We start from the raw sequence: 17,417 nt of genomic DNA, 5'->3' as shown, positions 1-17,417 counted from the left end.
GGGCCGGGCCGCTGCGCCCCGCTGGCAGGCGGCCGGGGCCCGCTCCGCTTCTCTCCCCCCACGCTGGAAGAGGCGCCAGGCGCTCTGCCCCGACCACGTGCGGAGGCTCCTTTGCCCGCGCCGCGGCCGCTCGGGGCAGGCTAGGCGGATCCCCAGCCCCACGAGCCGGGGCAGGGGCTGGAACCAGATACTCTTGAAGCTGTTCAGAGCTGGGGAAAAACTTTAAGGTCGCAGTGGCCCGAACACTTCTCGCAGGCTTGCTCCGCAGTGGCGCGAAGCGGTTCCATCAGTGGGGCTCCTAGTCCCGAGCGGCGAGCCTGGGGGCACTGAACTGCGGCGACATGCTTCTTTCATTAGTTGTCTGCAGTTTTTGACCTGAGACTTCACAGTATCCTGTTCCCTGGAAAGAGCAGCTCCAAGGTTAGGTTGCAGGAGCCACACACACTGCTCCGGGCATCAAGTCCCCGAGCCACGGAATTGGCCCTGCCTTAGCTGCCGAGTAAAATCCAGAAATCAGGGTTACAGCCAGAAACACAGACATTAACCTCAGAACTGAGGGATGGGCAGGCGGTCTTCACATCACATTCAGGCAAGAGCCTGTTGTCCCTGGACTTGCTTTCAGTTTGTTTAACTTCTGGTGGAACCGTTTACACAAAATACAAAGCAATTGTAGCTGGGATTAATTTATGCTCACTAAGGTCAGGTTGTTTCTAGTTCAATGATAACAAATGCATCAAGGGGAAGGGCTGCAATGGCAGCTCAGGAGTGTCCCCTGTGCCGAGTTCAGCCACTAAACCCGCATGTCCAGGATGATCCCCTCAGATCTTTGGCACTGTAGTTAAAGTTCACAACCTAGTGGATTTGCAGCACAGCTGCTGCACAGCAAATCCCCTCAGTCTGGAACGGAGGGAGGGAAATGTACAATAAAATCTGCCTCCAGAAGTTCTGGATAGGTCCAGGGTTGAACTGGCCATCACCTGTTACATTCACTTGCTCCAATCACCCCTGCTTTCCCAACTTACTGAACAAATGGACTGGGTATAACTTGACCAGCCCTCTCCAACTACTCAAAAACTGCTAACTTACAGAGTGCGTAAGCAAGCTGGAAAAAGAAATCACCCTCACCCCCACCCTTGCTCCCCAGTACATGCACAGAGCACATGGTACTGAGTGAACAGTCACAGAAGCCTTAAACAAACATGCATGTGTGCACTATCTGCCCCCCTCAGCAATGGACACCTAGACACCTCCTGGATGGGGGAACTTTACCTTGTTCTGAGGCATTGGTATAGATGGGCCTGATGAGCTGACACAGCATGGGAACCCGTGCTGTCTCTAGCCCCAAAAGGGGTGCCTTCCTGTGACAGGTGGCATAGCTGGACTCCACCCTGCTGGAGGCTGCATGCTTTATGCAGACCTGTCTGTCAGTGAAAGCTGAGGTCAGGAGGGGAAGTCTGTTCCTGACACTCATGCAGCACAAAATGGTAAGAAGAGCAGACACTAGCACACCCTTCAAACACATCTGTCTCCTACCCTTGAACTCACTGCCTGCACACCCTTGAGAACTGCACAGGGCCAAGTTATGAGCACAAAACCAGCAGTCTGAGTGGCAGTACAAGAAGGTATCGTTCCTGCTCTGGTCTTTGCCTTCTCATCTTGAGCCCAGAGCCATGTAAAATGAGGTTGCAGCTTTCTTGTTCATCCAGCATATGCCAGGCTTATAAAGTTTGCTGCTTAAAAAGGACAGTAATTGCTTTCACTCTTATCCTACCCTGGCTGTAGCTTTCAGCAAAGCTGGGGATTTCAACTCTTCCTAGTGACAAATCCTCAACCTGATCCACATAGGCAGGGTGGGGGAGATTCTGGATCTTGTTTCCCAGCTGCTTCTCTCTCCTGCCAGAATGCAGACAGCTGAATCACTCATAGGGATTCCAGATCATGCTGGCCAATCTCATTCCCAGTCATGGTCAAGAGACTGCCTCCAAAATAAAACAGGAAAAGGGATCTGTTCTGAGGGACAAATTCTGTTGCCCTGTCAGTGGATTGATCACTGCTACCCAAGGGGTCAGGCACATCAAAGCCTATTTGTGCTGCTCACCCTGTACCTGGAACTGGTTCTGGTTCAGGTATCAGAAACCCACAGGCAAAGGAAAAATAAGTTTCCTTTTCTTGTTCCCTTTTCAGCATTAAACCCATGAATGAACACAGAACTGTGTGTTACAAGAGGCCTCAGGGCCCAAGGGTAGCAGAGGATCCAGGAATGGGGGTGGTGTGGTCACACCTCCTTCTGCTGTGTAGGGCACTCAGCTTTCCCAGCTGAACCCAGCACCCAATGCAGCCTCTCCTGACAGCTGAAGCCCCTGGGCAGGCGATGGACACTAGGGGCCCACTGGAGAACAGCTGCAAGCCTCAAGGAGCAGCAGTGGGCAGACCACACCTTCCAGTGCCTGCTCCCCAGCTGGAAGACTAAACCCAGAAGGACAGGCACTGCACAGGAAGGGGGGACCTACCTGCCACCACTGTCCCCTGCACCCCACACAGACAATCCTGGCAGCTGAAGCTTCCAGCTGGTGGGGGAAAATGGGGGGAGGTGAAGGGGGAGCAAAGGGGTGTAGGAACAGAGCCCCTCATGCTGCTGCTGCTCTCAGCTGGGCCTGGAAACCCATGCAACTACTCCAATCTCCAGCTGGAAAGGGCAGAAGCAACTCTGGGGCTCTTCCCATGCCCATGACAACCAGAGACAGCAGATGGGTAATCCAGGGCCAGCCCACTGCAACCATCTTCATGTACCTGCTCCCTCCCCATCTTCCTAGTGTTCCACACCAGCAGCGGGGCTCCAGCCATGCCTCGCCCCCATTCCTCCCATGGTCTGAGGAGAGGCATACCACATCTCTGTTTATTAAATTCTAGAGCTGACTATGTCCCCATATAGAGAATAGTGGCCCTATCTAAGAGGCTGCATAGAGTCTGTGCTTCATGGCCAAGTGGAAAACTAGGACTGCAACTAGGTGCTGGAGCTCATTGGAGTCATCTACATGTCTGGGGCACTCATGGAAAGTCAGTGTTGGTCCTGCACAGGAAGACTGGTGCAGAGGACAACAGGCCTCTTGCCTCCAGATTGCATCACCTGCAGAGCTGGCTGGGAGCCTTCACTGTCTGCCAGAGCACCTGGGGCCAGGGTGCAAGGCATCAGACAAGGATCTTTGTTCAGTTTCCAGCAGACAGGTGTTCCACTCATAAAGAACTACCTTCACAGTCACTCCAAGCAGCCAAAGCAGATTGCCAAGGACCTGAAAGAACAAGCTCATAAAAGCTCACTGCAGGTCAAGGGGAACCAGGCTGCCACAGGAATGGTGGGAGGGGTCTTGACTTGGCACTATCCCACCACGGCCTTTCCTCCAGCCCCCTAGGTGTGTGACTGCTGTGTCACACCATGAAGTTGGCAGGAAGTTGGCAGTTCAAGAAAGGGACAGGGCGCCTCTCCAACTAGCACTTCTTGACCTAGTCCTAGGCACCACGTGGGAGTCAGACATGGAACAAGGACAGAAACTCTCCGCTCTAAATCAACAGCTGAGTTCCAGTGCATAGGAAGTACACACAACACCTGGGTGCCTTATCAGGGTGACATTTCCCTTGGGTTCCTGGGGCTGGTTCTAGCCCTCCTCATTGAGACCTGTTCTAAACTGGCAGATTAACCCATTTTTCACATACATTCAGCTGCCGTGAGAATAACAGAGGCTAGGTAATTACTCTCCCCAGGGACTGGATCACTAATCAAAGGGACGGCTGCTTCACTAAATACTCATGTGTCTCACTTGCTAGCTCCAGCAAATGCTGCCAGGATCCATTCCCTCTGATTTCTAAGCTCCCAGCAGGAAGGCAAAGAAGCTGCAAGAACAGAACACAGAGAGATCTGAGCATCTAATGAACTCAGCACCTCTCACCACTTGGTTATAGGGATTCAGGCCCCTTCTACAAGAGACTGGGTTAGCAAACTGCTACATGGTGCACCATGTAGAGGATGTAACAGGGAACCCGTGTTCTTGTTGCTAGGAAGCCCTGAAAGGCTAAGAAACCCAAAGCCAAAAAGGGCAGCACAGAGTAGCAGTCGAGGTGGATTGAGCAAAGGACTAAAAAGATCAGGCAGCTAATGAAGCAGTTAGCTACACCTGGGTCCCTGGTGCAGACTATCCAGTCACATGGTTGGAAGGAAGCTGGGCTTGGGGATATAAACCCTGTCTCTGACCATGCAAAAGGGCCTCTGCATGTGGCAAGGAGAAGTACTGCTAGAGGTCAGCTAGTTCACCCAACGAAGGTGGGTTGAGAGCATTTTGAAGGAGGTAAACCTGAGGGCAATGTTTACCCAGAGCAAGGGAGACAATTTTTTTTTTTTTTTGTGAAGCAGCTGGCTTGTGTTTGTTACAAAGAAGATGGAGCTAGAGTGTGCTCAGTGTGACAGATGACAGAACAAGGAGCACAGTCTCAAGTTGCAGTGAGGTTTAGGTTGAATGTTAGAAAAAAAGCTGTTTTGTTAGGTGGGTAGTAAAGCACTGGAATGGTTTGCCTAGAGAGGTGGTAGAATCTCTATCCTTCGAGTTTAAGGCCTGGCTCAACAAAGCCTCGGCTGAAATGATCTAGTTAGGAATGCTCCTGCTTTAGGCAGAAGGCTGGACTAGATGACCTCCTGAGGTACCTTTCAACCCTAGTATTCTACGTGCAATTTTGAACTTGAGACCAGAGGACTAGGTTGTGCCTACAGGGGAGGGAGAAACACTCCCCTGCTGCAGCCAGAGGGGCTGAGACTGGAAACTGGACCCCCAGAAGTGGCCGCCACCACGGCAGGGCTGATACCCAGGAGCTAAGGCCTTAAACAGTGGACCAAGGCTGAGGGTGTAGGCCAGAAGAAAAGGGGTCCAAGGCTGGGATAGCTGAAACCTTGACAGGTACTTGGAAGCCTGTGGGATTACTCTGTTAAGGGAGAAGCACTTGAGGGACAGCAGAGGCCCCACGTGAGGGGCTGGTCTATCCGGGCAGGCAAAGCTACCAGTGAGGTTACCCCTAGCCCCAAGGACCCCTTTCCCCCAACAAGCAAGATTTGTATGCAACAATTTTGATGTTGAGACTGGGGCACATGGGACCAGGCAAAAGCTGGCAGAGTTGTTGGACCAAAGAAGGAGACCAGGGTGGCAGACTTATTTACACCCCCCACCCCCCAAAAAAGGGGGGCGGTATCAGAGACAAACTGTGGCCTGTGTGGAGATTCTGACATGGGGAGGGGGGTCAATCTCTGAGGCTGGTCCTAACCTCTGTACACCCTGGCAAATTATCATGTAGAGAATGGTTCTCTTGTAAGTCCTACTGCATCTTCAAAAGATCCCATCAGAAACCAAACTAAACGCAGAACTGAAAACAGCTCTCACAGACCAGCAGGGCTGAAGAAATAGGCAGGAAGATGACAAGCCCCAGGAAAACCATATGTTGTTAGATGTGCTAATTTTACAATACACCTTGGCAGAGTTCTCATTGCAACATAGCCTGCTTCCTGGCAGGCGTGCATGCTGTGCATTGCTTTGGGGGCAAGAGACAATGTCATCTGCTGTAATTGAGAACCAGGAACTTATGAGAGGAAACATGACTAAAGGAGCCCCTAGCTTTCAGCATGCTGATGAGTTTTCAGCATCCTGTTCTTGACTTGTACCATGACCCCATTCACCTTCCTGCTAGGGTTCTAGCCCTGACCTTCTGTACAACTGCAGCTCTCTGGCCCACATATGAGGAGGGAAGGCACCTCAGACCCCAGCCATAGCTTTAGCTCCAGGTGCATAATTCTTCATAAACCCCCAATCCAAAATGGAAGCATCAGGCTAGCCCTGAAATTAGCTATAGGCTCAGTGCATTTTCAGGACTCCCTGAACACAAAATAGTCCTAATTTATCATCTAACTGAAACTACACTTGATCTTAACCATGTACAAAAGTCTACAAGGTTCTTTCCTCCTACTAAGGAGGTATAAGCAGGGCCTGTGCAGCTTGATAACACCTTATCACATTCCTGGGGCCCCTCACACTCCACCTTGTACTGGCTAGTTAGCTTTAATCAGTGTGACCAGCTATAGGGGTGGTGACCCACCCTGCAGAACAGCTCACTTGCTGAACTTTGACAGAGATCTGCCAAACTAGACTCCAAAGAGCTTTGTGCAGGGGCAGAGCATGTGCTTTTACATCTGGCAGACCAATCCCAACTGTTGGTCTGGGTTTTGGAGAAGTAGGAACTCTTCCTTCCCTGGCTCAGTGTCCCCAAAGAGCATAGAGTAACAAACCAAAATGACTACAGCCAGGGCCATGGACATTCTGTCTCACAAGGGGTTAAGCTACTTACTGAGGCTCAACCCTGGCTAGAAGAGAGAGGCATGGAGCTCATTACCACCTATCATCTTCCAGTTTCCTGTGTCTCTTTCTGGCTGCATCTGGGAGCGACAACAAGCCATGTCCCTCCCCAGTGCCTCTGGGGAACCGAAGCCACTTTCTGGACATTGTACCTGAAAGGAGCAGAGCCAAGCAGCTATTGAAAGGCAGATATGCACACTCTTGCTCAACACAGTGCTGCCCAATGCTGCATTTCCAGGCAATGGCTGGTCCTGAAGTCCCCAGACTGCTGAATCTTGGCGCAGGTCACCCATCTGATACCAGCTGCACTGTGCAAACCCAGTCTCTTCTGTATTATAGAATCATAAAAAGTAGGGCTGGGACTTCTGGAGATCATCCAGTCCAAACATACTGCCCCCCACAGACTCCCAACCTGAGGTAGGATCAACCTTATCCAAGCCATCCCAAGGAAAACTCTATGTAACCTGTGACTAAAGATACATAAATGACCCTGTCAGACAACCACATTACAGTAGGAACTGGTGAAATCTACTCTCCTACTGCTTCTTCAGGTGCCCTTCTCAAGCCCTAGCCCCCACACAGCTCCTGCTGCCCTTCCACCTCAAGCTTTGAACTGCCCCTGCCTGGGTTTCAGAAGCTGACCACCAAAGAATGGACTGCTGTCTTGTCTGCACTGTTAGACTGCAGTTTTCATAGGCGGGTCTGGGAGAACTGGAAGTCTGTTATCTACCCACTCTCAATTCTCCTCTACTCCCAGGAAGCAGAATCTCCATTGGCTGATGTCCTACTGCTTGGTGGGTCAGAGCCCACATGGAGCTGGATTGTAATTGGCTCTTTCCTCCTCCCTCTGAGCTGAGGTGTGCAATTTCCAGCAAAAATGTTTTCTTGTTGTTTTTATAACTACGTAACATCATTCCATTTCTTTCTGGTCTGCAAAAGAAGTATACAGAAAGAGAGTGAGGTCTTGTGGTTAGTCAGCACTGGGAGAGGGTCAGCCTGCTGCCAAAGGGGTCAGATGTGGAGAAGGCAAGCATGCAAGATGGGCAAATGAGGCAGCCAAGGAGAGATGTCTGCAGCAATAAAAGTGCCACAGCTGGCTCCATGCTTCCTTCCCCATGGAGCATGCACAACTCTTCTGCTCTCCGTAAAGTGCACTGATGAGACGCAATTATCCAAAAGCCAAAGGGGGAAATGTGGTTTGAGGCAATCATGGCAGTTTTCCTCTTACCACTTTAATACCGCCTCCTCCAGCTCCACCCAGCACTTGAGAGCTCTCAAACCAGAACAGCTCAAGCGTAAGCAACACCAGCCCACGTCAGCCAGGTTGGTGCTGATATCCCAATCACGCAATTATCTTGCCAGGCCATGCACTGTATAAAGATGCCAAACAATCAGTGTCACATGACAATAAAAAGCCTTATTTTTATCCTGCTGGCAGCTTTGTTTGCATTGCTGTGGGCTACAAATTATTACTGTTGTCATCCTATGAAGACAGGTAGTAGCTAGCAATATTGTCTGGACTCTAAGGATGCTGTGTTGTCAGCAGGTGGCTGCTATTTTAGTCACAAGGTCTTTCCTATTTATTTGGGCCACTTTGACCATCCTTTTCACACAAAAGGAGCATTTGCCTAGACACCTCTGCTCTGTTGAACATATGTGCTGTAAGAGCAAGCAGGCTTTTTTTTTTTTTAATCGAAGTAACAAAAACTTAGAAGTTCCAACCAAAACAAAAACTTTGAAAGAGCAAGCAGGCACAGGGAATGTTAATAGTTCTCACAATTAAGGTGAGGTATAACCCACTGGGATGGAGGACAAACATATGCACCCCCCAACTTCCTGGGCCTCCAAGGTGAGGCTGGGTGATGCCTTAATTTGTAAGAGCAAGAAAGACTCCCTTTCTCCTCACCAAATACAAAGCTGGGAAATGAGAACAGGGTAGTGAATGATTGTCAGAATCACTATGGAAAAAGGTGAGTTCTGAGGGCACTGCCTGCTAGTAATAGGTTTATCAAAGACCACATCAGCTGTTTCCAGTGCAGACAGAATGTTTAATTAAGAACACTGACTCAGCCAAGGAGAGCAAGGGTAGGCAATTCCAAAAGCAATGCAAGGTTCAGAGGCAAGTCTGATCCACATGAAGGGGAAAGATGCAAACAACTTGGGCCTGTCTGTCAAGTATTCACTGCTCATGGTCATAGATTATAATTCAGCAGGTACTGTCCTTCAGACATGGCTGGGTGAGGGAAAGGAAGCCTTGTCCTTTGTGTGGACAGAGCAGCCGGCAAGAAAAATAACCTTCATTGCTATGAATGGAGGGGCACAGAGCCTGGAGTGGGAAAGATGAATGGAGGCAAGAGTCACAGTGTGAAACCTGGTGTCAGACAGCATGGGACAAATGTTAGATATCAGATGTGGCGAACAGGAGGGCCAGGCAAGAATTAAGCCAAAAAGAAAGAACAGGGCGGAATCAAAAGACTCCAGAGATTTCCACTCGTACCAGTCTGGGTTACAAACTCACACGAACCTGTTTTTAGGATAGCGATTTAGGGCGCTGCCAAAAAGACCAGCTGAGGGATGCCATTCTGTAAGGAATATTCTGGCTCCCTCTGCTGGGCTAAATACAATAGATAGGATGGGACAGATGATCTGGTACAGACATTTCTGGGGAGTCCTCACAGGAGAAGCCACAGACCCCAACAGAAGACTGTCGCTACCGTTTCCCTGGCACAGCAACTCTCCTGCTTGCTGCTTGTTTGCCTCTATGCTTTGGATGGGCTTGTATCTGTTCTGTCCCTTACACACTTGCTGCCAGATTCCCTTTACCTGCTCAGAACTTGTTTTATCACTTGCTTGCAACCAGGAACCCAAGGCACTTTGGGAAACGGACCAAAAATTTTTGTAGTCTTAGTGGTACCACTTTCCAGTTTAGAGTAGAGGATTTAGGCAGGCAGCATGTTACTCTTAGTATCTATTAACCCAGCAACAATCAGGTGGTCAAACAGCCACTAGACTGAGGAGGGAGCAATTCTCCCTAGCTCCCTCCTCCCACGCATTAGGAGGAACAATCAGGTAATGCCAGCAGCAGAGCGGGTACGGTTATGGCTTGCAAAACAAAACAAAACAACCCCATTGTTTAAGGCTTCAACTGTTAAAGTAACAAGCTGTTCTGGCCCCAAGGGGAGGCTGGAACATTTGTGGTGTGCTCCACCATCCTGCTCTGTTTACTCCCCCACCAATAGAGTTTTTGAAGAGATGCAATAGATTCCAGAAAGGACACAAGACTGTGTTAGCCCCATGCTCAGCACTTCCACCTGTACAAAGCCTTCTCCTAGCAGAAAAGCAGAAGCAAGTGAGACTCCCTATGGCAGCATAAAGCACAGTATCCCAGTAGCTGTAGCACAGAGCTGAGACTTTCCATCACAGCCTCCAAATGCTTTTATGACAGAGACATGTCTTGCAAGCATAACTGTAGGGGGCCAGAGGGAGCAGATCCCATTGCTCCCAAGCCAGATGGGCTTCCCCTGCAAGTCAGGGGGAGGTTTTCTTAACAGGCAGCCCAGACTCTGGTACCTTGTCTACACTGAAATTACAAACTGCTGACAACAGATGTCAGCAGCAGCTGCAACTGAACTAGCGCTGAAGGTTGCTTCAGCACAAGGGCAGGACAAACTGTTCAAGGCTGTCTTAGAAATCATGCCTAAGACTGGCCAAGCAGATCGTTCATCTGGGCTCTTTACATTTTGTATGCTGTCATCAGGGTAGTGGCTGCAACAACTAAATTACACCCTTACAGTGATACCTGAAACCTCATTTATGCTCCTACCAACTCTACAGTTGGTTTAATAAAAGACACTGCCCACCAAAAATCCTTGCCTCTTGCATTTTTCCTCAAGTACCACAGCTACAACATCACTCCAACACTACCCTTAGGTACTTCTCATTTCTACAAAGCATGTGTCCCCATCACACCTGCACAGCTCCACTAGCTTTAAGCATGCTGTGGGAGGAGATGAAAGTTCATTTATCTTGGAAACACTACTACACAAGCTGGGAAGAATCTAGACAATCTTGCAGTTGGTGGGACATGGACACACAGACAAAACATTTTTCCTTGCAAAGTCAGCCTATTTGTTTTGGAATCAACAAGACCAGGGATTGGCAGCCTACAGCCGGAGGGCTGGATTTAGCCCATGAATATCTGACCTGGTACACAGTAGAGTTCCCCACAGCCGGTAGGGCAGCAGAGGGCTTGCAGGGGTTGTCCTAACATTCCAGGTCTCTTTGTCAGTTTCACACCTCACTTGTGGAAAAAACTGCTGCTGCAGGGGGACGTGTTAATAAGGCCAGCAATCAGGGGGTTAACAAAGGTCCCATACTGCAGCTGCTGCCTTTTTTGCCACCAAATTTAATGCTACAGATTACTACTGACGATGGGAAATGGCAGACCTTGGCAATGGGTGTGAGTGACAATAGTTGCAGTAGGGGATACAAGAGGGTCCTTAGAGCTGATGGCTGCTGCATTACCCTATGAGTTGACACCTCAACAGCAATGGCATCTCTTGGGGTTGTGGGGGAGGGGGCAAAGGAACTGGGGCTACACCTCTGCTGGCAGTGTGCTGGGGCAGGAAGAAAAATTGCCAGCCATTGTTAAAAGGTAGGCAACCCTTCAGCAAGGTGGCACTCTGGACCCCGCACAAGCCCATTTTTACAGTTTTTAGTGACAAGTCTCAGGGGAAGGCCAGTGATTCAACATAAAAGCAACACCTATTCTCATACCTGAGAAGTTGGAAGAAAACACCCGGTGCTGGTCTATAAACAGATCTCATTTTAATTATTCAAATTAATTCCCCCAGCACCTGCCCCCAACATACCTGCAGAGTCTGTTTCACAGCAAGCATCACATTATTCCATAGACTGTTTAGAACTCAGAAGTTGGAATTGGTTTTGTGCTCACTCTCACCACACACTTCAATGCAGAAGATGGCTGCAGAGCCCAGCTGTGACCAAGAAGGCAGAGAGAGCTGCCCCTTGAAAGCCAAACCTGGCTAAACCAGCCACCAACTGATTGGTTTGCCAAGGCCTGCTCCTCAGCTGCTTTCTTGGGAACAGGAATCAAGAGGCAAAGTGGTTCCACTTCACTCCCAGAGTGGTCCCCTTAGAATTTTCCTAGAGCACCTTTAATCCCTCTCATAAACAAAATCAACAGGGAGAAGAAAAAGGCAGGATCTCTGAAGGCTTCTAAAATGTCATGTCTTTGAAAGACTTTACAGCTTCTCTTCACCCCAAGAAATCCAGAATATGCAGCTGCTTCCAGTCACTACTCAATGCCATAGCTGGAGATTGAACCTTCAAAGCTAGAAATGCTTTAGCAGTCAGAAGAGATGGGAAGGGAGGGGTTTAAAAGAACTTGACACCTCGGCCATCATCCAATGTGATAATTTCACTTTTGTGCTCTTGCTGTAAGGCTTGCAGGGCACGAAGTAGTATGGACTCATCCAAGCCATGGAACTCTAGGGAAGGACAAACATATCCCCAGTCAATATGTGCAAAAAGAATCACACTTAATAAAGCAGCATGACTCTCAGCAATCCCAGCCTAATAATAGTGAGCTCCAGGGGGGGGTCTTTATGGAGTGTTTCTCAAGTACCAAGAGCACAACGAACAGTGCAGTTAATGCAAACTATTACCACTGTTATCATGGCATAAAAAAAATGGACAACGTGGGTTCTGCTGAACAGCAACAAAAAAAATTACATCATTTCCAGCACAGACTTGAAATCAGAAAGGGAGCCAGGCACATTTTATGAGGAAGAAAATCTTATTCAGATGAAAGCAGCTGAACAAGAGTACTAAGCTTTGGCCGGAGGAAAGAAAATAGCAAACCTGACAAAGCCAACACACCATGGTTAGTCAGATACTGGGACTGACTTGTGACAAGACTTATATACTGCAGCTCTCAGGATGAGAGTTCATTAAAGCAGCAAAACATACAGACCACAACCAATCTGGAATTATTTCACCACTAAAAACTGTAATCTATCAGGAATGTTTATCATTTCTACACCACACAGACAATATTACCTTCATTCTCTGTGTCATCTCCATTGACCAGCTCATACAGCGTGAATACAGAGTTGGTCAGGCCATTCTTCACCACCTGGAAAAATAGAAGAAATTTAGAGAACTTCACTTAAGTAAAAATAAATAAATAAATAAATAAATGAATAGGGCACTCCCAAGACAGCTCTTCACTAGATCTTCATTAAAATGAAGTAGAATCCAGACAGTATTTGTTAGGTAAACAAACACTAAGAGTGCTTAACAACTTTTCAGAAACAAGATTTGGCTCTGGTGCAAAAGGAATAGCTTCCTTCTCTGATCCATCATTCTTATTCCGCTCCAAAATTAACAAGTTTTATGAAAAGAATTCAGGTCTGGAAGGGCAAAGCAACAGCAGTATTATCCTTACTACAGAACACTCAACTATCCTCACTCAGACAGAAGTGTGAGTGTTTAACAGCAGCATTTTATACAAAGTAAGTTCTGTACAACTGCGAGAGCCCGTATACTCTGGCAGAAGGAACTGGGACAGGCAAAGGCAAAAGGCAGCAGAAATCAAGACCCCAAAGTTTGAAGGTAGCAGTCTCCACAACCCATAATTAACGTTGATGTCCTGGAAGACAAGGACAGTTTTCAGGCAAGATGACAAATCAACAGTTCAACTTGGTGCTTTTTATAGCAAGTTGGAAACAAAAGCTGCCTTTCCATACACAGAAAGAAAGTCTGCTCTGTGGAGCAAATACAGTCTCTTACCCACTGATAAATGAGCTTCCCCCATTCTTCCGGTCTCCGCCACATGACCAAGAAACTGGATTTGTTCTTGTCTAACCATTCTAGGTTTCCTAGGACACAATGGAAAAAAATGCATTAATCACAGTGTACTGGGCCTAGGATGTCTCCTCATTACAGGTTTTATAGTACACCTTAAATAACATGCATGCATGCAGTCAAGTGCCTGTATTTCTATCGTATTCTCTCACCCCCAGTTGGTTTTCTACACATCTCTTACTTCAACGAAGGCCTCTGACATGTTACATTTGTCACGCTATTCGTGTTTTATCACAACAAAAAGTTAGAGTTTACACATTAGTCTGCTGTACTAAAAAAATGGTAAGTCTGCCACAAAAAACACTGTAGTTTCCAACAGCAACTCCTTTGTCATGTTAAACTTTTCTGCAACAAATCTAACACGCGTGCAAGTCTCTCCCACTACCAGTATCCTACAGTGGTCCACTCACATACCCTCCCTCCACCCTGCAAGGTAGGAGGAAGGAAGGACACCTGCTGTCTCCCTGACAGTCTGCCCAACCAGCAAGCTACCAGGGAGCACTGTAGGACTCCTACCACCTCTGTCGTGACTTCCAGGGTACAGTCTTCCCAGTACTCTGACAACAGTGCTTGCATCATGGGAATAACCACAACCATCACCAGTTCTGGCAATGACAAAGCAGAAGTCCCTGCCACCCAATCAGCCTTTACTGCACAGGCAGATTGCAAACAAGTTTCATCAGCTGTTGCTGCTGGATGACAAGGACTGATCAGGAAGCAGAGACTGAACAAAAAGCCCTTGCCACAGTGGCAGGCAGCTCCAACTAACAGGACTTTAGGAATGGCAAGAACTGGTCAGGCAGCAGCAAACAGCTGATGGGGTGGGTGAGTCAGTCAGTGAGCGAGCCTGTTCTGATTATTGAGACTCTTTCCTGGGGGAGCTAAGAAGTAGCCCTCTATCACCCCCTGGTTGGAGAGTGTGCCCTGTTGGCAACTTTGCTGTGCTCCAACCAGGAGGCTGTGTTCACAGGTATGCCTCATAGTGATCTATTTTCTGTAGTGCTACAAAAATCATGCATCAAAAGCCCAAGAAATCCCCCCAATTCTTTTGAGTTTAACTCTCCCACTCCCAAAACAGAAATTTGGGATCCTATAAAAGGAAAGTAGTTCCAAAAATAAAGACTCCATGGATACCAAGGGAATAAAGGAATGTTCAAATAGCAGTGGTAAAACAACCCAGCCTTTTGACACAGCTGCACATCCAGGCACATGGTACTAGGACAGAGCCTGGTGATGTAGCCAACAAGTCAGCAGAGATTTTTCACTCACCTTTTTTTCTCAGCTCTTCTAGCACAACCTGTATAGATTCCATGGGGAGTTTCCCTGTTTCTGCATTGAGGAATCACTCACCATAATTTAGTGCCACAGATAAAGTGCAGAGAACGAGTCAGATGCACGACTATTTCTAAAGCTGTTCAGGGCAGGAATGGGATGAGGGAAGCAATCAGACATATCTGAAGCAACCTAAACTGCACCACTAATGCCTCCTCAACCCCTTTCATCATAGACAGGGCTCACAAAACACATATGTATGTGCCTAATGCATTAGGAACTCTTTTCTACACATACAATCCTTATGATCCTTAATGTCTATCTGGGGCAGGCATACCCATTATAAAAGTTGGCCTAGGACAGTGGTCACCAACCAATGGATCTCTATCCACTGGTAGATCTCGGAGTCTTTTGCAATACTGGAGCCTTCTGGATTCGATCCAAGGCTGGGGTCGGGGGCTGAGTGCCCATGTGCACACCCTAGCCCAGCAGGTCCGTGGGGGAGGGAATGGGCAGGGGCTAGACTGAGGCCCCTGTGGTGAGGGACAGTGCCACAGCGGCAGGAGCAGGGGTAAATTGAGTGGAGCCCTGGCTGGGTGGGACATACCTGGTGGGGAGGTGCATCCCCAAATATTTTTTTCTCCCTCTACCACGATCTGCCCCACAAGCTTCCCTCCCTACAGACTTACCTGCAAGGGGGGGAAGGGTGGCAGCAGCAGATAGATCTTGGATTGTTTTTAAATGCCAGCGGAGACCACTGACCTAGGACCACTAAGGGAACTATAAGCATCCCTTAATCAGAGCAGCCAGTAGGCATCACAATCAATTTGGGGAAACAAGTAAAGGAAAACAGGGCTGGGATTCCACAAGGGGCAGGAAGCAGCAAAGCGCTGCAACTTTTTTTTTTTTTTTTTTAATTTCAATTTTCCCTATTCCAGGCCAAATTAGCCAAAACAAATTCCAAATCTGTGACTCAGTCCAGAACCGTAAGTGTCCCTACTACTGGCAAAAATCCTCCACCCCCATTTGGGGCTTTAGATGTTTCCAAAACCTTTGGCGAACATCCTACTTGCAGGTCCAAGCCCAGAGGCTTGGGGTTTGGATGTCCCTGAGTTTTGTTTACCCTCAGCCATATGGCCACAGGAGCAAGCTAGGAAGGAGTCTTCCCTTTCCATAGAGTGAGCATAAAGCCAAGACCTTCTCACTCCAGCAGCTAAGTGGGAGGTTTACTTGACATTACCTTGGCAGGTACTATCCCCATGCCAGGAGAGCGGTCTTCCTGGGGTGCGACTGGGAAGACCACCTCAGTGGTCACGGCATTTCCCCTGCCAGGCAAGCACAGGACTACACTTGATCTGAGCCCAATGATCAAAAGGAGATTACACTAGCGAATAGGGAACCGCTACTGATGCAACCTTCTTCACTATGGAGCACCACACAAGGGGCTTGCTGCCCTGCTGCTGGGCATCTCCCAGACAAGCCTGGCTTCACGATCAGAGGCGACAGAGCGCCCTTGCAAGTGCCGCAGGCCTGGGCGCAGCACACTGCTCCTACCCCGACCCCAACCCCTTCTCCAGGGCCCCCCTCAGGGCCACCAGCTCCAGGACAGCCCCAGCCAGCTCGCAGCGCTCCTGGGGCAAGGACACGAGACAAGGATACGCTGCAGCTTCCTGTTGTGGAAGAGCGGGCTGTCCTGCGCCTCCATGACCGTCATGCTGCACTGCTTGCTGAGGCGGCAGTAGGACAGCACCAGGGAGCACCAGGCCGCCAGCTGCTTCTGCCGCGTGTCCACATTGGGCTGCAACCTGGGAGAAGACGCGCCGGGCGCCCCAGTCAGCGCCGGGGACGGCCCCGCGGGGAGGGGGAGGGGGAGGACGGGGCCCGCAGGGCCTGGCCCCCCACCCCCGGGGGGCGGTCCCGCGGGGCGCGCAGACTCACGTGAAGAACGGGGGGAAGCTGTACTGCCACGGCCACTCCGCGCTCATCGCCGCCGCCGCCAACGGAACCGCCGCGCCGCACTTCCGGTCGCCGCACTTCCGGTCCGCCCCGCGAGCCAAGGTTCCGGGCAGCGCCCGTTCCGCCCCCCGCCGCGGCGCCCGCTCGCCCTAGGCCTGGTCGCGGGCCGTGACCCGCGCTCGGACACTCGATCTCCGCGCCCCGAGACCGTGGGCGGGCTGCTTGGTCGTGTTGCCGACTGTATGACAATTATTCTATTTCTACAATAAGTTCAACCCTTGTACGATCAAGAGTAGCACAAGTGTTCAGAATGCACCACGGTGTTTGAGGTACTTAATTGATGCAGCGTGTGGAAAACCCGCGAGTTTCAGCTGATTTTTTTTTCCAATACATTTTCCGTATTCTAAGCCAAGTTAACCGAAACAAATTCTAAATCTGAGAGTTAGTCCAGAGCCGTAAGTGGCCTCACTACTGGCAAACATCCTCCACCCCCATCTGGGGCTTCAGATGTTTTCAAAACTTTTGGCAGGCATCCTACTCGCAGGCCGGAGGCTTGGGGCTTGGATGCCCCTAAGTTTTGCTCTCCGCTGTAAGGTACCAGAGGCAAACTACAGGGTAGTCTCCCATTTTTATGAAGTGGGCATAAAGCCAAGATCTTCCTACTCCAACAGCTAAGTCTCTGTATTACCTCCAAAGATATGCCAGTGAGGCTGGGAAAACTGCCTCCATGGTCACAGTGTTTCCTGTGTTAAGTAATCATGGATTATGCTTGACCTAAGTCTTCAAGAGACCAAGCAGCTTTAACTGACACAGTACATGGAAAAGCCAAACCTTGCTCAGGGAATCTCAACTGATTTTTACTTTTCTTGTCAATACTTCATTATGGCTCATTGCTTCAAAATACTAAAATGATTT

The 17,417-nt window shown here is 49.3% G+C and overlaps 2 protein-coding genes and 1 long non-coding RNA gene across 3 annotated transcripts in view; 1 reads left to right on the top strand and 2 right to left on the bottom strand.

Annotated features, from left to right (window-relative positions):
* The window catches only part of WNK4 (WNK lysine deficient protein kinase 4), a 22,855-nt gene extending 22,512 nt beyond the window's left edge, over positions 1 to 343 (bottom strand). Inside the window, exon 1 of the mRNA XM_019550505.1 lies at positions 318 to 343. Within this exon, the coding sequence (XP_019406050.1) occupies positions 318 to 343 (26 nt within the window). The remainder of the gene's footprint in view (positions 1 to 317) is intronic.
* A 7,125-nt stretch (positions 344 to 7,468) lies between these two features.
* LOC109320381 lies at positions 7,469 to 11,497 on the top strand. Its single transcript, XR_002103783.1, has 2 exons — positions 7,469 to 11,127; positions 11,168 to 11,497. It is a non-coding gene; the product is annotated as an uncharacterized LOC109320381 (long non-coding RNA).
* On the bottom strand, positions 11,197 to 16,579 carry VPS25 (vacuolar protein sorting 25 homolog). The gene is made up of 6 exons (XM_019550463.1): positions 16,485 to 16,579; positions 16,206 to 16,351; positions 14,544 to 14,597; positions 13,200 to 13,288; positions 12,468 to 12,543; positions 11,197 to 11,896 (listed from the first exon to the last, which is right to left on the bottom strand). The coding sequence occupies exons 1-6, from the start codon at positions 16,529 to 16,531 to the stop codon at positions 11,784 to 11,786; spliced, it is 525 nt and encodes a 174-aa protein (XP_019406008.1). The 5' UTR covers positions 16,532 to 16,579; the 3' UTR covers positions 11,197 to 11,783.
* Between the last annotated feature and the right edge of the window lie 838 nt (positions 16,580 to 17,417).

Source organism: Crocodylus porosus, unplaced genomic scaffold (assembly GCF_001723895.1).
Source record: "Crocodylus porosus isolate Cpor-Errol unplaced genomic scaffold, CroPor_comp1, whole genome shotgun sequence".
NCBI lineage: Eukaryota > Metazoa > Chordata > Crocodylia > Crocodylidae > Crocodylus > Crocodylus porosus.
This window is presented reverse-complemented; position numbering and strand designations above follow the sequence as displayed.

What these genes read in the sequence shown, in the direction of transcription:
- VPS25 (XM_019550463.1), bottom strand. Translation starts at nt 16,531, where the DNA reads ATGAGCGCGGAGTGGCCGTGGCAGTACAGCTTCCCCCCGTTCTTCAC. An exon ending in CCACAACAGGAAGCTGCAGC is followed by an intron (nt 14,598 to 16,205) that starts GTATCCTTGTCT and finishes ATGCAGAAACAG; the next exon opens with GGAAACTCCCCATGGAATCT. An exon ending in AGATGACACAGAGAATGAAG is followed by an intron (nt 11,897 to 12,467) that starts GTAATATTGTCT and finishes GTCCTTCCCTAG; the next exon opens with AGTTCCATGGCTTGGATGAG.